General features: G+C 41.4%; 2 protein-coding genes across 15 annotated transcripts in view; one reads left to right on the forward strand and one right to left on the reverse strand.

The window, feature by feature from the left end:
- OPRM1 (opioid receptor mu 1) overlaps nt 1-3,198 on the forward strand; it is a 163,474-nt gene extending 160,276 nt beyond the window's left edge. Inside the window, exon 4 of the mRNA XM_040965304.1 lies at nt 3,160-3,198. Coding sequence (XP_040821238.1) covers nt 3,160-3,198 — 39 coding nt within the window. The remainder of the gene's footprint in view (nt 1-3,159) is intronic.
- The window catches only part of IPCEF1 (interaction protein for cytohesin exchange factors 1), a 184,317-nt gene that overhangs the window by 70,985 nt on the left and 93,238 nt on the right, over nt 1-20,094 (reverse strand). For 7 of the 14 annotated variants that reach the window (XM_040965290.1, XM_040965288.1, XM_040965289.1 and 4 more), the window contains 3 exons: nt 17,689-17,741; nt 3,832-3,871; nt 3,058-3,227 (listed from right to left, as the gene is read on the reverse strand). In XM_040965290.1, coding sequence (XP_040821224.1) covers nt 3,058-3,227; nt 3,832-3,871; nt 17,689-17,712 — 234 coding nt within the window. In that variant the 5' untranslated portion in view covers nt 17,713-17,741. Of the gene's footprint in view, nt 1-3,057; nt 3,228-3,831; nt 3,872-17,688; nt 17,742-20,094 lie in introns of those variants that run through there. The other 7 variants (XM_040965296.1, XM_040965294.1, XM_040965297.1 and 4 more) reach the window with 3 other exon arrangements.

The following is a 20,094-nucleotide window of genomic DNA, read 5'->3' on the forward strand; positions in this document are numbered from 1 at the left end:
GCCCTTCCTCCGGGGAGTCTGGGGAACACAGCTTGGAGCAGCAGTATGTGGTGCAAGAAGGAGGCATCCCAAGCAGAGATAACAAAATCTAACTCAGGAGAAAGGAAAGGATGCTGGGGCTCCTGAGGCAGTGCCAGCGATCAGCAAATGGATCCACTGGAGCTGCGTTATAATTTCCCTGGAGGATTAGCCTGGCAATCATCTCCACAGTTGCTTTTTCAGAGCCCTATTGAAGGTAGAAAATAGGACGGTCTTCACTGTGTCATTTAGCCTGGTCCCCAGATGGAATCAGTCGGCAGGCTGCAGTAACCATAGGTTTGCAGTCAAAGGGATTCTGAATGTGAGAATGTTTTCTTCCACTTACAACTTGTGCATGTTGAGGCAATTTGCGCAAAGTCTCTGAGTCTCAATATGCCCAACTTTCATGCTCTTAGAATTCTGCCAGGGAGTGAAAGGAGCACAGAGGAGGGGAGTCTCCAGCATGCCATGGCACCTGGCTAATGTGTGCTGGGCGGTGACTTGGGGTGCAGTGCTGCTGACTCTGTGACTTCCCAGCACCACGCTCCTTTCAAAGGCACCGATGAGGAAGCTTGCTATTTCCACAAGCAAAGAATATGGAAGGCAGAACAAAAGTCTACCCATTAAGACTCTGCCTTAGGATCAGCTTTTCTGGATACGAATTTAAGGAACCAAAAGTAAATAAATGTTGTGAACTTACAGTGTGGTTTGGTCCTTATTTTCCAGGTGTTGGTTACAGGGATAGCAGGAATATGACTGATAATTATTCATTGAAGACTTTCCCCACAAAGGAAAGATGTCAAGGTAATTGTCCACACGCATTTGTACATGTGCATATCCATGTGGCAGAGAGAACTCTCTGAGAAGGTCTTTCTGTTAGACCGTTAATTTAATTCTGTATCTCCCAGGGCAGATAGCAGCAAGCTTCTTCTCCATTCATTGCTAACAATCCAGCTCTATGCAAAAACATGTCTGCAATCTGAAAACTGATTTCTGTGCTTGTCAACGATGCTGCTCTCTGGAGAAGCACACAGTCCATAACACAAAAAAATAGTGAAACGCCTAACACTTACAGGTAACTCCCATCTCCTCTATGCGACGTAAACACCAAATGAGCTGACGAAAACCAATGAGCCAAATCTGCAAGCATATAGCCTTCAGAGGGATGTGGGTTCCGGGAAGACTGGGGACAACATGCGGAACCTATTTGTGGAATGACTTGATTGAGAAAATGAAGGCCCACTGGTAGCTGTGCCTTCTTATTCCCCACAGAGGCTCAATGCTCCATCGGCACCCAATCTATCCAACAGCCTCTGGGAACCCCCCAAGGGCTGCTAACAGGTAAATCTGTAAGCCCTCTCATTTTCTAAAAGCTATAAATGATTATCATGTGTTGCAACTCCCCAGCTCCAGGGGCCTACAATAATTGAAAACAGGGAGACACTGATATTAAACTTAATTCTTCCTTTAGAAAGCAACTATGCATAGGGAGGAGGGGAATTCTTTTACAATAGAAGTCAGGCCCATAGGATTCCCTGTGCCCAACTGCCTTAATTTTGATCCAACTATTCTGTGCTACACAAGATGAAGAGAAGAAAGACAAGAGAAACACGGTGATGAACAGCTCCACACCCTGCAAGGTTACACGACCAAGGAAGTTGTCAAACTCATCAAACGCTTGAAGAAATGTATTTCAGCCAACGCAACAATTTAACTGGATTTGCCTGGGGGGTGAAAACTGAGCCAATAAATTTATGAACTGTAAACAGAGAAGCAAGAAAGGGTACTTATTCTAGCACACTTGACATGGATTTGGATTCAGTTGAACCAAATCTTCAAAGTTATCTAGAGGCAAGTATACATCATATTATTTTTGATCAGTAACCAAGGAACCTAAGTTTATCAACTGAAACCTTTTGTCACAAATAATACGAGGCATTTACTTCATACTTACAAAGTTCTACAGTTCTGTTGCCTAAGTGGAGGGCAGGCACACATCGTAAGAAAAACAGTGTCACAAAGAATGAAATAATTTTTCTAGTATGAAAAATTCCCAGATGTTTTTCACTAATTAAATAAAGGATATTCATTATTCATCTTTCCTACGCCACAAAGAGGTTCAGGCTGCCTTGGGTTTAGCAATGCAGCCCACTGGAACAATGCAGAGAACTCCTACTTGGAAAGCATACATTTTTTCAATATTCAATGACAGCATCACTTTCAGAATGTTTTCCACCACTCAAGATCAGCAAATCTTCTCATTTCCAACCTTATTTCCTGCCTTTTTCAGAGGCAAACTAACCTACATAGCAAACCACAATAGTATACTGCCTGTTACAGGATAGTCAGGCAACGTCTTCACCACGCTCTCCAATGCCACCACATAACAGGAGACAGCGGTCAGCAACACCAAACAGGAGCCGGGGGGAGGTGACTCTGTATCAACGCTCACAATGACCGAGAAGGAGACAGCGAAGGACGAGAAACGGGAAGAGCTTCTCTGACTCCAGTTAGTCTCAACCCTTAGTAATTCCTGAAGCTGGGTCCCACTTTAACAGACTGACAGTTCACGCGAAGTGGTCTCCAGGAAAAGCCTGAAGCAACTAGAACCCCTCTTGAAATATTCATATTTGTATGACCTGAAAGCTTCCTTTAGCTTTCGGGGTAGACATTTGAACACACACACACTCACACACACTCTCACATACTCACACATTCGCTCTCATACACACACACGCATGTTCACACACACTCACACAATCTCACACACATACAACCTTACCCTCACACTCATGCACACTTCTCCCAGTGGGACAATTTTCTCCTTTGTACAATCTGTAGTCTCATATCACCATGGAACAGGAGACAACAGTCAGCCCCTGCATATCTACCGAATCAGACGGTTCCTCTAGTTCAGCATTTTCTCTGTTTCAAATTCCAGAGAGCAAAATTCACTTTCCTGTAGGGATCACGTGATGGCTGGTCTTTCAGGAACCTTTGCCAATGAGGCTGACAGCAGGAGTGAGGACGCGGACTCACCATTTGGTTGCTGTACCAGTACAGCGATGTCCCCTTCAGCACCACCCAGAACTTTTTCCATTTATTGCTTAAGAAAGTTCCCTTTTCCTTTTTCTTGTAGAGCCACCCCTGGCAGTCAGCATGGCCCAGATCTCTGCATGATATCCTCCTCCGACTCATCGTGAAAAACCCTGCAGCAAATCCATGAAGAGGGAGAGAAAAAAAGAGTGTGACTCTGGTCCCTGTGACACAAAGATAACTTTTTATTATTTAGCTGCTCCTGGGGGTGAAAGTTTTCACCAAGATCTATGCAAAGTAAATGCAAAAAAAAAAAAGTCACATAGCTTTCATCTGCCGCCTAGAAGGTGTACGTTACCACCAAAGAAACACTGAGACGGCTATTTTAAGTGTTCATCTGAGATTATTCCCCAAGAGTAAGTCGAAAAAAAAATTAAATTATGAGGCTCACAGGCAGCTTATTGCAGCCACAGATCGCCTTTGCAAGATACTAGCAGTAGTTATGCAATAGACATTGAGGGGTTAATGCCCACCTAAACACACAGCTACTTCCCCACTCAATGCCAGCGTTCCCAGGTTCTACTGACACACCACTAAGGACGAAGGCAAATGAGCAGCATGCCGCCGTTTCTTAAAATCAGTCCAAAAATAACTGAAAATTAAATCTGTCGTCCGCCTCCTGATATTAGTGTTCAGAGACAAAAATGCGATCCCCCAGAAAGCAGCTACACTCCGGCACACAGAAACGGGATAATGAAACAAAAGAGCTCTAATTACCTTGAGTTTTCTTCCTCGGCTTCTGACGCAAGGGAACCTGCTGCAAATGCAGAAAGGAAAGAAAAGAGGAAATTTCTGATTGTGTTGTAACATTTGTAAAGAGAGAAGGAGGGAGGAGGCGGCAGTGTTTAAGAGCAGGCTGGAATCTTAAAAAAAAAAAACTCTCCAAGCAGAGCCAAAGGAGTGCTGCTAGGGGAGGCACAAAATGTGCTAATTAGAATCAGCATGCATGGAGCTGAACCCTAAAACAAGGTAGCAACATTCATCACTAATGTTTCCTGTTTCCACCCACAGCGCTCACACCAGTAGTTCAGTTATGATGGTACAGCATTCACTCAAGTTTTTAGAAGTCATAAACTATATCCCCTTTTACATCTCTGTGAAAAGAAAAAATACCCTGCTTCTTTTCGTGCAATTTCTAAGTAACAATGATGATTTAAATGCAGCTGGAAGATAATTGCCACAATCTCAAACTATATTAGGTTGACTTCTCGACTATTAAGCTCAAGGTCCTGCTGCTTTAAAACCACATGCACTGAACACCAGCCCCCTCCGAAAAGTTTCTGATTTCTCTTGCTCGGATCTCAGTCCCCACTAAAACCTCCTTAGCAAGAAAGTCTCATTTACAGCCAGACTCAAAGGTCTTATTCAGTCTGTATTTCTTGACTGTTGAATGGAAGATAAATTCATGACCAACAACTATTCTGCATGAGTACTGCAAATGTTCCAATCAGGCAAGTGACAACATGCATAAAATGCACATTTTTTTTTTCATTATACTTCATCAAACTCATGTAAAATCAGACTGGAAAACCAAAAAAAAAAAAAAAAGATGCTCTCAAAGGGTTCTCTTGTGTCTCTGTCTGCATGACATATGACATTTTAAATGTTAGTTGACTGCATCTGGGTGATATTCCACATTTCAAACTGTTCCTGTAACAGTTATTGCGTGTCCTATTGTGTGTTTTAGGATAGTATGTGACATGTGCATAGTAAATGCAGAATAAGGTTTTAAAATCCAGAGGCCTAGAATTAATTCACAGCTGTGATGATGACCAGCTGCGTTACCCAAAGAAAAGTCACTTTCTGAACCCAACTTATTGCCTGTAAAATCAAAACATGTTCACATAACTATTATACATATAAAATTATTATACATATAAAAGCATTATCCCTAGGAAAACTAACCACCTGTGAATAAAACAGGACACAGCAAAGGTAAGATCTGTCCAAGACTTACTCAAAGGTGGATGTGTGACAATCACAACATGCTGCTCGAATGAAAGCATGTTATCAGGGAAGGAACGCAGCCACAGTGCCCTTCTTTGACTAACCTTCCTACCATTCCCCCAAATGACTGGCTAGAATCCTTTGTGATATGCCAATTAGAGCAGCAAACCTAATTAGTACTTATTAAAAAAACCATTTTGCCCAAATGCATATTTCATTTGGACAGAGAAAGCTTAGCTGTGAGCCAGGCCTGCAGGCAAAGCGGAGGATGTGTGAATTCGGAGGGATATCAGACTACAAACTCCGGGGAGCTTGAGTCATCAGAAAACCCACAGACATGTTAAGAACCCAGGGGACTGAGAAGAAAAACAGAAGTTAGGCAGTCACTGTGAGAGCTCTCCATGTCAGATGAGCAATGTGAAATGACAGGAGTTCAGACAAGGAAGAGGAATGCCAGAGTACAGCTGAAGACCCACAGGGTGAGGAGAGAATGCTCATTCCATGGCTCCTAGAGGGATGGATACCCATGAGTCTCCTCCACCATCTGGGGAGATCCCAGCTCCTCCACCTGCCCTTGTGTAGCCCCAATCGATGTGGGTGCTGTCTTAGTGTTGCCCAAGATGGTTGCATGATCTCGGCTGGATTCTTAAGCAGCCAATCCAAAGGAGGAGCAATCCAAAGCATGATTTTGGTACTACCTCAAACACAGGGAGTGCAACCCCAAGCCAGAGCCATAACCAGCTGCGTAAAGGAAGAACTTAGTAGTTGAGTCAACTAAGCTCTGTCCTGCTAAAGGAAAAGTATTGGCTTCCAAAGTGGCTTTTTGGCCAGGAATCCACTAGATATGATAGAAATATAAAATTACAAGGAGTTTTGGTTTCATTCGATAGATGTGAATGTGAAACCCACACTGGTTTATACAAGAGAATGAAAACAATCTTTGAAAACTTCAGAGTAGGAGACACATTCTACCCTTCACAACAGGAAGTGGAACTGGTGAACTCAGTTTCAAAAGATCTGAATGTGGTTTTTTCTCACTAGGTAAGTGAAAAAAAAAAAAGAAGAGCCACCAGCTTGGCATTTTGCAGACTATTTTTCAAAGAATTATAAATTACTATGATTAAAATATTCAGAGCTCATGTTTTCTTACAGTATTTTCTTCAAGTTTGAATGTTTTCATTAAAACTGGAATTATTCTAAAAACCTAAGATTGCTCTAAATTGTTTCTAAACTTTGGGAGAAAGCTGAAAATACATATTTTTTTTTATTGAAGAGAGATACTCTTAGTTCCTTAAGTTGGGCTCAAAAACTTCACTTGGCCACTAACCACTAAAAAACACATAGAAATACACGAAGGGACATCTTTGATCCTGCAGATTATATTAATGTTTAATACCACAGACTAGCTGTTAAATCCTGCAGATGTTGTCCAATGGTGAATCAAAAAAATTTGAGAAAAATACTTGTTTTGAATAAAACTCTGCATAGATTGTAAATATTTCCACTAAATTTACAGTTCAATTCCATTTTCCATGAAATATTTAAAGTCACTTCATGTTGAAATTTACAGCAAGGCAGGTGGTTGCTACATTGAACTTCTTAGTCATCCTGTCCACTAGCCAAGGGTGCTCTGCTCTTGCAGGAGCCCAGATTTGCCGCATTTGCAGATTTCTAGAGTGCAAATTCTCCCATCATCAACATTTTCAAGCTACCAATACTGGAACAACAAATCCCTAGCAATGGTTGACTACTTTGGAGCCCAGCCAACCCACTGCAGCATTAAGTGCCTTCCGGAAGCTTCTTCACGAGTACCTGACCCTTCCACAAACATCCTTCCCCTTCCTGAAAAACAGCTTTGTAAAGGGAAGTGTCAAGTCTGTACTTAGGGAAATTTTACCTATGAAAGATAGGTGAAAAGCTTACATAATTTCTTCATATTAATTACCTTAAATATTATTTAATAAATTAATATGACATGAATATCTCTAGTAGTAAAGAATGTAGGCAGATATGGGCGCCGGTTCTAATCCCGGCAGCCCCGCTTCCCATTCAGCTCCCTGCCTGTGGCCTGGGAAAGCAGTCGAGGACGGCCCAAAAGCTTTGGGACCCTGCACCCACATGGGAGACCCTGAAGAGGCTCCTGGCTTCGGATCGGCATAGCATCGGCCGTTGCGCTCACTTGGGGAGTGAATCATCGGACGGAAGATCTTCCTCTCTGTCTCTCCTCTCTGTACATCTGCCTTTCCAATAAAAAAAATAATAAAAATAAATCTTTAAAAAAATAATGTAGGCAGATAATAGGAATAATAGCAATAAAATATACAGTAATAAAAACAAAGACAGCTAAGAAACACGTGTAGGTAGGGTCCTGCGTGATGGCACAGTGACTAAATCCTCGCCTTGCAATAGCCAGGATCCCATATAGGAACCAGTTCATGTCCCAGCTGCTCCACTTGCCATCCAGCTCTCTGCTTGCGGCCTGGGAAAGCAGTAGAGGATGGTTCAAAGCCTCAGGACCTTGCACTGATGTGAAAGACCCAGAAGAGGCTCCTGGCTCCTGGCTACACAACAGCTCAGTTCCAGCCATTGCAGTCATTTGGGGAGTAAATCAATGGGCAGGACATCTTCCTCTGTCTCTACTTCTCTCTGTAAAATTTGCCTTTCCAATAAAAATAATAAATAAATCTTTCAAAACGTGTAAAGCTTATCTGTATAGCGGCCAGCATTGTGGTTTGGTGGGTTAAGCCTTTGCCTATTATGTTAGCAACCCATGTGAGTGCTGGTTTGAGCCTGGCTCCTTCGTTTCTGATCCCGTTTCCTGCTTACATGCCTGGGAAAGCAGCACCTCCATTTCACAGAGGGAAAAGTTAAAGCAGAAGAAGTTGGGTATTTTTCTCGACATCACAAAATTAAAAGGTACAATGCAGTAGGCATTTCAAAGAAGTGGGGTGGTGATATAAAAGCTAGTTTTAGAGGGAAACTAGATGCCATGGTCCTTTGTATCTAAAGATGAATTAGAAGGAACAAAGGAAGATGGCATGGGGAAGTGGAGGAAGAAGAGGATGAAGATAAGAAGCTGAAGGAGCAGTGCAAGGGAAGGGAGAAGTGGGGGAGGTGAGCAGCAGGAAGTTGAAAACAGAATGGAGGAAGTTAAGGAATACAAAGTGCCAAGGATAATCCAACAACTGAATAACTGACTTGGCAACATGAGCAGAGCACACAGTTTGAAAAGAAGCACAAGTTCTGCCAGTGGAAATCGCCAGGCTTCCGCTGTGCCGGTGGGCTCATGGGGGCCTAAGGGTGGGGGCTTGCATAGGTTAGCATGCTGGCATGTTGTGTTGGTGGACCAGACTTGGGGAACTGTGAATTGCTTGGATTGAGAGTGGACAAAAGGTGTTGAGTCTCAAGCACACATGACAGGAGCTTGAGTTGGTGGTGGGCGGGCAGAGCTCCAGGCCAGCACGCCACCCCACTGGAAGACAGGGCTTGGGAAGACTGAGCTGGGGAACCCATGTGCTTCTAGGGACTGTGAATTGCACATGGAAGGTGGTATGGGGATGTGTGAGAGAGAGGATTGCTGAGGTGGTATGTTACAGGTGAGGGATGACTTTTGGAGGTGGGGGCAGACCGGGCAGGGCTGGGCCAGACCTGAGCATATACAGGAGCCAGGTGGAGTGTACGCCTAGGCTACAGCACCAATCAGTGAGAGTTGGGTCTGCGGATGGGGCAAGAGAGGACAGGCTGCAGTATTCAATGGCAAGACCAAGACAGGAGATGGGCTATGTCGGGCTGGGTCAGAGCAAGCACTAATACATGCAAGATCTGTGTTGGAGCAGGCCTGATCAGGGAGCTAAGGTGATCCTCCAGCTGGGTTGTGATTCCCACTGGTGAGCATGAGAGCCAAAAGAGGGGTGCTGGACTGAACTATACATGACTGCAGTGTAGATCAGCATGGGTGTGGATTGGGTCTGGGGTATGCCAGGTTGGGCTAGACTCTAGCGTCCACTGGTGTTTCTGAGATGAGTACAGGATGGCCTGGGTTAGGTACAAGCACCTACTGATGTATGAAAGAGCTGTGTCTGGGCATTAACCAGGTATGACTGGGATGAGGCACCCAACAATAAGAGCCAGAATGGATGTTGGCCAGTTAGGCAAGGCCAGTTGGGCCAAGGACCAGTGTGCACAAGATTTGCCACTGGGAGCTGACCTGATAGAGGAACTTGGGGAACTCTTCTGTCAAGATACACAAGGATCAATACTGGGAGCAGCCCAGATCAGGCCAAGTTACAGTACCCACTGGCATATGTGTGGGTCAGGTCAATGGTTGAGCCATGCTGAGCCAGTTCGACACAGTCATACATTGTTAGGTAGGACTGGGAGACAAACTGCTGAGGGTTTGGAGACAAATAGGAATCCATGAAGTAGACACAGCCGGAGACTCGGGAGAGTGAGAGAGGGAAGAGGTGGGAGAGCAGTGGGAGGACAGCACACTGAAGGATGAAGCTTGCCACATGCTGTCCCTAACCCCAAGCTCTGGGCTTCACGTCTCTATTTCAGCAAGATATCAAAACACACTTGAGAAGCAGTCCAGCAATACAGCATCAAAAGCCTCAGCTGTAACCATAACCTGACTCATTGCGTATACATCTATTTCCTCTTTCTTGTTTTCTTTTTGCAATTGTTTTTAAAGGAATAAGACACGAATGTGACTGAGTCTCTGTGCACACCTCTTTCTCACCTTTTCTCGGACCTTCCCAGGTAGACCCCGCCTGAGGGGAATGGTCACCATCCCTATGTTCTTTCAGTGGCCATAATGAATATTTTAGCATTGCTACATGCAATAACATCAAAGACACAATTATTCCCTACATCATTTTTAAGGATTTTTTTATACTGATACATGTAAGTCCAAATCATTTCAACACTTTATGGTAATATGGTGAATAAAAATGCAAATTATGTGTCCATTCATATTGGTATGCATTTGAAATCCCCTACCATTTTATACTAGGACTACCACATTGCCTTTTGCAATCCACTGGATAACTTTCATTCTGCATATGATCAAGTCTTCCTCTGGGGCTCAGTATTTCTGAGAGTGAAGCTACATGGTAATAGGATATGTATGTCTGCAAATATTTGATATTCTAAAATTGCTCCCAGAGTGTCCTATTTATAGTCCCTCTTGAAATACACGCAATATTCACTTGCCTGCAATTGGGAATTTATTTTAATGTCTTGCCTCAAAAATTTCAGAATTTCCCAATGCTTCCTTTCACATTTTTATTTTTTCTTTTGTTAATTTCTGCTCTTGATTTATTCTTACTTCTTTAAACTGTTACTCCTTTTCTAATTCTTAGGAATAATGTGTGCCTCGTTGATTTCAAGTCCCTGTTTTTACTAATACATCAAAAAGCTGTAAAGTTCACCCTGAACTCCCCTCGTATCACCCTGCTTTTTTCCTTCTCAATTTTTGATTTCTAATTAAATGTTCAAGTATTTATAGCTTTCTTTTCTTACTTTCTAAATCAATTTTGTCTCAAAAATATGATTTTTATGACATTAATTTCTTAAATTTTTAAACATTTATTGATGACTTACCAAACACTCAAAATTTCATAAACATTCCACAAAAATCTTTATCAATGGTCCTAATTTTGGCTTCCAAATCTTTTTATGTATATCTTTATTTAATTTTTGTTGTTGGCATTATTATGTTTTTTAATATTTATTTTTATTTGAAAGGCAGAGAGAAGGAGAGACAAAGAAGTCTTCCATCTGCTAACTCACTCCCTAAATGGCTACAATGTCTGGAGCTGAGCTGATTCAAAGCCAGGTGTCCGGAGCTTCTTCCACGTCTCCCACATGGGCGCAGGGTCCCAGGGCTTTGGCCTTCCTCTGCTGCTTTCCCAGGTCATAAGCAGACAGCTGGATCAGAAGTAGAACAACTGAGACTCAAATCAGTGCCCACATGGGATGCTGGTGCCACAGGTCTTCTATGGCCCCTGAATCTCTTTTTGAGGTCTGAAAAAGCAACAACAGAGATCTTCAAATATTAGGACTTTTTATTTTCATTTTCCTCATTTTATTCTTTTGCCATTGAAGATGTGTTTCAGCTCCTTCACCTTCATTTTTAAATCTTTTTTATCTCTACGCAATTTATATCTTACATAAACGTGTGAAGCTAATTCTAACATTCTTTTTTTAAGTATCCACTATTTATGCTTTCTCGGTCGTTCTATTTCAAGAAATGCATTTCTTAAGTATTATTTCTATTTTCAAAACCCACTTGCACTTTTTCATTTGTGCTGCAGTGCTGTCAGATCTGATACCTGGGGGGAGGCTCTCTCCTGTTGCTAGATGGCCATTCTCATTGTGTCCTCACGAGACCAAGAAGAAAATCATCTCTCTGTCTCTTCTTGGAAGAGTACAAATCCCATTCACTAAGTATTTATCGCAATCATGATCTAATTACATCCCAAAGCCTCCACTCTCTAGGACAATGCCACTGTGCATAGGGGTAGTGTATAAATTGTGGGAGAGGGTTTGCAGAAGTTGAGTACCGATTGTGAGCCTGTATCTCCTTCCTCTCCAGGCTTTCAGTTGTCTAGGTGTGTAACCTCAGACAGTGGCTTAACAACCATTTTCGGTTTTTAGCTTTGGCCTCTTTCACACACGGGGGAGCCCCCATTTGCCATGCTCATCCAGGAGTGAACTTAGCTCTTCCAATGTTCAGCGGAGCATTTTTCTACCTCTAAATTTAACCTGCAGCAGGAAAAAAAAAAAACTACTTCCTGCTTATAAAGCAGGTGCTGTCTGGCCCATGGCTTCGTCATGTTTGCTGCCTTAGCATTTCTAATCTACAGAGTTACCAGTGTTTTAAGGTTTTTGATTTCCAGTAGTTCTCTATGAATATCATTGCAATAAGTTTGAAGAAGATGAGCAGTGTCCAGCTGTGAACTCATGTAGCTATCCTTGAATGGAAATATGCTATCTCACTTTAATAGTTTACCTTAAAATCACAATCCAAGTAACAAGCTAGTCCCTCTCCATACTGCTGCCAATATACTGCCAAAAAACTTTGTCTCCTCTTAGCACCTGAGAGTGTCAGCAAGTTTAACACCTGCATACTTCTAAGTTCATTGTTGGCTCAGCTTTCCCCATTCTTCTGGTTAATGACTCCTCATCCAGGCCAAATGACACCTCCACCATGAAGTCTTCTCTGACACTTAGCTCTTGCAATATTCTCCAATTCACCCCATGCCACTGACTTATAGTCACTGTAATAATTGATTGATGGTGCTTCCCAAAGGTCTTCATGGTGGGTACTATTTTTACTCTCCTTTTTACAGATGAGGAACTTGTGCTTGGTGTGGTTGACCCACAGACCATGCACAATTATAGCAAAGCTGAGGCCAGGACCCAGGCAAGCAGACTGCCAAGTCTTTTGTTCAGCTATGTGTCACTTGGGTTCTTGTGCCTCCCATATTCCGACAGTGCTTTGCTGATGCTTTCGCAATGCATGTTACAATTTAACTGAGTATTTTTCTCTATGATACCTACATTGTAGCAACACTCCCCACCCACTGGTTCAACCCAGAACCTATGACTAATCTCGGTTCAACCCACACATTTATTCAGTCACCAGGTTGCTTCCCAGTGTTCTTCAAATCTCTCCTTCCTGGTCAGCCCTGTGATTGCATCCTTAGATTTTCATTGGCTCTCCTACACAAGTGATCATTTCCGGATATCCCCATCTACAACCCAAACCCAGCACATTGCTAGGCAATTGTACTTCACCTTTGAAAATGTACGTGACTGACCAAAGCCTGAAAACAGAACTGCTGTTCGTGAATCTGCTGCACACTTAAACCTTAGTGCCAAGCCCCATAATGGACATACAATGAGCACTCAAAAAAATTAATTGAAAGACCATATCTTCTATTCTCTATGATGCCTTCCTAGGTACGTGTTCCAACATGTAGATTTAGAGAAACATCTAGAAAACTGCTGACTGATTATTCATCACTACAAACTGTCTCTCTCTAGTAAATAGTATCAGCAAAGGCAAGCAACCTAAAATTGTACAAATATCTTTGTGATTCTGAATGGTGTAGAGAAAACCCCCTGGGAAGGACTGACCCTAAATATGAATTCCATGGAGAACTGACTCTTCATATTTCCTGGAAGGTACAATGAACTTTTGCTAAACAAATCTCCAGTCTTAGCTAAAAAACAGTTTTCTTAAAGCCCACAGTACCTTTCTGCAGCATCATCTTTCAGCATCACCCTCTCAATATTGAGATCTACATCCAAGAAATAGAGAAGGCATGGGACAGGATGCCAGAAGGACAGGAATCTGTTGTGGTGGCGAATGAGTCCTCCCAGCCCTCTGCAGAGCCTGCTCCCCCCGAGGGCTCTCATTCCTTCCCCATGGGCGTTCTCATGACGGCAGATGTGTTAATCATGTGTGCTGACCCTCGCCTGGGTGTCCCACTTGCACACAGAGGTTTTAGCACAGTTATTTCAGCATAGTGTGATGTTCACAAAGCCGAAAAACAAACTGCCAACATACCAGCTTCTTTCAGTTGATCGGAAATGTGACAAATGAATTCCTGGCTTTGTCCTTAAACGTCACATGACTAAGGCTCACGCTGAGAACATAGAGATGGAGGTTGGGGTAGAATGGGTTTGCAGTGGGTAGATGTGGGTTCTAGGCTGTCCACTGCCCCCAGTCACAGAAAGACCAGGCCACAGCTCTTCTGTGAGTAATGAATGCTGACCTTCCTTATGAGGCCAGCACAGGAAGTCCCCATTTGCTGTTACATCATCTCACTGGTCGGTGCCCACACATCAGCAATGAACCAGGGCCTGAAGTCACTGGTCATTCCCACTCACTCACCCTCTCCTCTCCAGCAAGGAAGCTAGCACAGGTGCCAAGACCAAAGTGCATGAACGAACTGCTCACTTGACATTTTCTCTTCTGGCTGGATTTAATGAAGGAATTATAGTTCAAGGAATTCCTCCTCAAGCCTTGTGATAATGCTTTGATCGCGAAGAATTCTGACATTTTTTTTTGCTTCTATAACCATTCCTAAAAGCCAAGGAACTTAGGAGCTTTGGGTAAAACAATTATTTATAATGTAATTCTTTTGAGTCTTATCATCCTCATGAAGGTCATTTTCCTTTCTCTATCAAAACACATAATTACTAAAATGCCTCTAACATCCAAAAAATTTATCGTTGGGCCTGAAAGATCTATATTTGCCATTATTGTTTATCTATTCACTTATTCATTTTAATGTAAAACTAACCATAAAGACAAACTAAGCAAAGTGATTTAGAACATCATACTTTGTCGTAAGAAAATGGATCCTTGGGGATTAAGTGTTGTTCCAAATCTAATACCTGTGTTGAAGATTTCCCAACAAGCTATGACCAAATCTTGAAAGGGGTTACATTAATTCTTTCTTTCAGGTCACAATCTATGAACTATGGAATTTGTTTGTTGCACAATTACTCAGCGCCACATAAAAGAGATTTGATGGTAAATACACTCTCACACAGCTGCCAATCAAACCTAGAAAGTGAACAAATCAAAGAGGAATGACAGGATCTGCACAAGCGCCTAGCAGAAACTCAAAGGAGCTATTAAAGTTAGACAGAACTCTGCAGTCACAGGGGGCAGTCCACGGATGGATGAAATCAAACCTTGAGAAGGCAAAGCTCTGAGTCTTAGAGCATCTGATACAGTGAGCATCAGCCTCAGAAGGAAGCAGACGACCTCTAAAAGAGTAGCAAATTCACATCTTCCACAGTCCAGTGATTGTGCATTTGTTCTGAAGACCAATGGGAAGCCATGGCCTGATGGAAGATGCTGGATGAAACAGACTTCTGTTTAAGAAAGTCTACCCTGGTGTTGTATGACATGTAGACTAGAATGGGGCAGATGCAGGGGAAAAATCCCCAGGAGACGTGGGAAGAAGCAAGCATTGTGGCTGTGAGATGGGGAAATGTATCAGAGCTAAAACCCAGCTCCCTGGGCTTATATTTGGATTCTACATATGTAATTTTAGCTTTGAAAACTCTACTCTTTCATTTTTAAGAGATAAAATACTACCAAACAATAAACGACTCAACAGAAAACAACACTGTTCTAATATAAACAAAATAAATTGCATGTGCTTATTTTTTAAAATGTTGAGCTGTTTCATTAGCACCATTCCTATATCAACTACAATCACAACTATTGGGCTAAATCCAAGGAAAATGCTTTGAAGATATCTTCTTTCCCATGACATAGTGAACTTCTCTTATTCCAGGCCAAAGCACAGCGTGCAGCAGAGACAGCCAAATCAATGCTAGTTTAGTGGAAACAAGGTGTAATTCGGGATTTGCCTGGGTCAGGTGTGCCAAACCCATGGAAACTTACTACAAGGCATAAGATTAGATCTCCTGTGCTACATTTCATTAGAGAACAAGTGACAGCAGAAAATTAAAATGATTTTCTGAATGGAAAGATAAAAGTAAGGTAACCACTGAAAAGCAACTGAAAGAAATGCTTAAGAGATGTGAAGCCATACTGCCCAAACTCTACTGAGAGTACACAAGGCAAGCAGCTGGCTGGGTATAGGAGCTGCTGAAACCTCAAGCATCCAGAACCAGCCAGAGTCGCCACTGTGAGAACAGGGCTTCCTGCAGCTCCAGAGATGAGGAGATTACAGGGAACTGAGCTAACTGGGACAGGGGTAACAGCTCTGGATTGGCACATAGCACAGATGCTATTTCAGTCGATACATGATCACATCTGTGTTCCTTCTTCCCATGCCTGGGATTTTCGCAAGTGGAGATTTTAAAATCAGTTTGATCTCCAGTTCCTATCCCATACAGTGTCTCCTGTGTAGTGCAGCCTGTTTATCACTGGATACACAACAGACACAGCGTAAGTAATGGACAAATACTGTTTCAATGAGTGAATGAAGCTGTTCATTGAAAGTATTGAAGTGAACTGTGGATTTCATTCTCTCTTAATCATGTAAACTGCCCTTACTCCAGTTAGGTGAGCTCCTTTCTGTGGAAAATGTGAATCACTGAAAGAATTCAGCATTGTATTTCCTTCCCAAGGATTCAACAAGCCTAACCCTCTCATTGCATTCTTTGTTCCTCTGTGCTGATCTGTCTCCACACACATACACACACACACACACACACACACACGCACACACAATCACAGGCACATGTGTGTTTCTTTTCATAAAGTTTCATGAACTTTGATTACTGTGAACTTTAGTCATTTTATTTTTATAGATCTGTGATTTCCATCTGCTTTTACACCTGGCCATGGTTCCCATTAACATCCTCCACGTATGTTCCTACATCTACTCTTAATAAAAATCCCTACTGTGGCACCTTTAGTCTCTTACTTGTTCCTTTTATTTATCATTATTGCAACTGCTATGACTCTGTCATCTAAAACTCCCCAGCCATGGATGTGCAAAGGATCACACCATCCTTTTCTCCAAGTTTTAGACCGTGAATGCCTCCACAGTAGTTAACGGACTATACTTTTCACTTTCCTCTTGAGCGTTCTGAAGCACCATCTCCCAGGCTTCCATCTTGTCTTTTTCCCATTGTATGACTCATTTCCATTAGTATTAACATCAGATTCAAAATGCTTTCATTTCCTTCCCTGTTCCTGGCATATAAACTGGCAGCAAGCAGGCAGAGAATTGATGAACTGTCTGGCTGTCAAGTAAGTTCCCCATTAGTTCCTCCACACCTTCCTTGATATGCATTTTCTAATTTGTTTCAGAAAATCATTGCCCACCTTCAGTTTGGCAGAAAGAGTACTGTATTCTTGGCTCCCATTACTTCTGATTCTGCTTTTAGCTCTGGTCCAAAAATTTTGTCTTATGCATCCATCACGATGTCTTAGATTTGCCAAAAGATGCACACCATAGAGCCCCACATGGCTGTACATCCCCTTCCATTCGAAAGGTCACAATAATGTTGCCTGTGACTCAGTTGCACTTGTTGACTCTCAGACTGCACTTGACCTGACCCAAAACTGAATGACACTGGTATTGTGGGGGAAAAAAAAGCAACCTAATCACTTTTATATGCTAAAAAGTTCTAGGAAAAAGGTTGGTTACTTCAGCATGAAATGCTTTTTTCACTGCTTTATGAAATAGAAGGAAGAGATATGAAGTTTTGTTCCCAGGAAAAGCAAGTGCTGAGAAGTTTCTTTGTCTAATAAAGATGCTCCATTTATTTGAGGCCATAAAATTCCTTTCAATGCAGCCCAAAATTTCAACATGATTACTAACAGAATTTTTCCTACAGAGATGACGCTAGCACATAGTCAGCATCTTCTTTGGTCCTAATGACAAAGTTATGCACAATACATTAAAATGGGGCTGTTTTACCATTAAAATTAAAAAAAAACAGATTTCCTAAATGACTGCAGATACAACGCCCTTGAAACCCAAACCAGGTTCACTTGACTGAACGACAGCTGATGAAATGGAGGATAAGCATTAGCAAAGATTAAAATAAACTTGCCCATTATTCTTCTATTATGTTCAACTGATGACATCTAAAACTCCAGGTGTCCCAATCGGTACTTACAAGAGCATTGCTGTCAGAAGCCATGTATGTTATCAGATCAGTAGAAATCAAAGCTGGAAGATAAAATAAATAAATAAATAAAGATTCCCAATTACAGGTAGGATTAACGTTTTCATAAAAGCATATTTCTGTTTAGGCAGAGAACTGAAGTACTTCTAGAGTATGTGATGACTTTCACAATAATAATAATAGCACCTAAAATGATTTTGTTGCAGAGCTTAGTAAGTGAACTGGCTTAAATCCATAAACCAGAATTTCATTTGCTCCTTTGTCACTATTCTTTGATGGTCATAAATACTATAGCACATGACTTAGGCAGTTAGCATGGCATTATACACAGGTTTTCTGGAGAAATGAAAGTATTTTCCTTGTCATAACAAACAAGGCAATGGAAGACATGGAAGCATTTGATCTGTTACTGTTACTGAAATTCAAAAATGCAACACAACTCCCCAGTCTCAGAAGTTCCAACTTCAATGCCAAGACAAGCCCCTTTTGATGTGTGGGACTTTGTAGTGGATTACCTAAAAAACAAAACATGCTGGAACAAAAGGAAACAAAAGAGAATCCTTCTGGATTTCGTGCTTGGAAAAGCAAAATGCTTTGTCACAGATCCCCACACCTCTGCAAGGCTCTCCAGAGTGGAGCGTTTTTCTGTTCTTTCTAGCAACACAAGTGCAAATCCATGGAGGAAGAGAAGGCGGAGAGGAGAATCCCTGCACCTGCAAAACCACATTTTGGAAAATAATATAAATAGAAAAGCACAAATCCATGTTTTTCCCCTTGTATCAGGATCCCCAAGTTTTAAAGAATTAGTATCCTCTCCTTTTGTCAACAATACCATATTTATTTTAGCTAGGTATGTGTAAAACATTACTTGTAAAAAGGACTACCATGAAGCAACAAATACTAATTTTAAAGTATTCACTAAAAAAAACCCACAAAAGCCTAGATAAAAATGAAATTACAATCTGCTTAAAACATCTGCAATGTATTCTGAATATCAGGAGAGAGCTCATATAAGATAGAAAAAAAAATAAATCAACCATAGAAGAACAAATAGATGAAAATTTTAAAAATATATATGACTAATAATAATAAAATAAATACAAAAAGAAGCAATGCATCTTTTATCTCCAGTATTGAAGATGGAGGAAATTAAGTAAGTTCATTGTGAGAATGGTAGAATGGAAATAATTACTTCAAAAGAGAACCGTGTTGATGAGCAGGTCAGATGCCCGTGTCTTATATCAGGACATCTGACTCCATACCAAGTCCTAGCTCTCAACTCTGGCTTCTGCCATTGCAGACTCTTGGGAGGTGCTTGAGGTTACAGCTCAAGTAACTGAGTTCCTGCACTTATGTGCTGTTTTTGTTGGGTTCCTGACTCCCGGTTTAGGTATTGTAACCACTTGGGAGTGACCCAGCTGATAAGAGCCCTCTCTCTCATGCTCACTCAAACAAATACATTTTAAAAAAGATAGTCTTACGTATTTGAGGATGTCACCCTTGCTGGGCAATAACAAGGACATCCAACACTGGCTGAGTCCTTATTGCACACCACGAACTATATTAAGCACTATGATACCAAGCACAAAACCATGTCACAGCCATCATTTATAAAAAGGCAGGTGTTATGCAAACAGAGTTCCATTCATTCTGTGTCACAGAAATATAGGTTAACACACAGTCACACTCAGACATCAGTGTAGCAGAATGGGTGCAGCAATTTGTGGAAGCTGGGATAACAACTAGTTCATTTTTTTATCACCCTACACATTTGTGATCTACAATAACTATTTGTAAGATATTCAGATAAAGTGCTGTAAACCTTTGACTAGCTCCTTATAGCAATATATTTTTATTACCAATTGGATGAAAATCTACATAATAAGCAAAAACAACACTAAGTACAGTAGTGCTTCTATGCAAAGAAGGAAATACAAAAATTTGAAGACAAAGGTTTGGGTTGGACTATAACTGGATTTAAATTCCAATTCAGCAATCTGCCAACTACATGATTTAGGGGCCTCTGGACTCCAATCTGAAATGAGCATAATAATTAACATTTCTTTTTTAGTTTGACTGAGATTTAAACCAGGAAATATCTTTACAATGCTCACAGCAAATTCTAACATTTAATAAATCACCAATGAATCATCCTGTCACTATAAAACATTTGTTTCTTAAATATGCATTTATTAAAGGTCAGCTATGTACACATTTTAAATAATATATCAAGTGTGTTGTGGAAACTTCCCTGACTCTACCCAGAAGATAAATTGGCCCTATCCCATAGCATTATAAATAGTTAAATTTATTGCTTTTATTAAATAGCTGCTCTGAGCCTAATGCCTTGATAATTTTCACATATCGTGCTATATAATTGTCAGATCAGCCTTATGA

Source organism: Ochotona curzoniae, unplaced genomic scaffold, assembly GCF_017591425.1.
Source record: "Ochotona curzoniae isolate NIBS_2020 unplaced genomic scaffold, NIBS_Ocur_1.0 scaffold_3890, whole genome shotgun sequence".
In the NCBI taxonomy this organism is placed as follows: Eukaryota; Metazoa; Chordata; class Mammalia; order Lagomorpha; family Ochotonidae; genus Ochotona; species Ochotona curzoniae.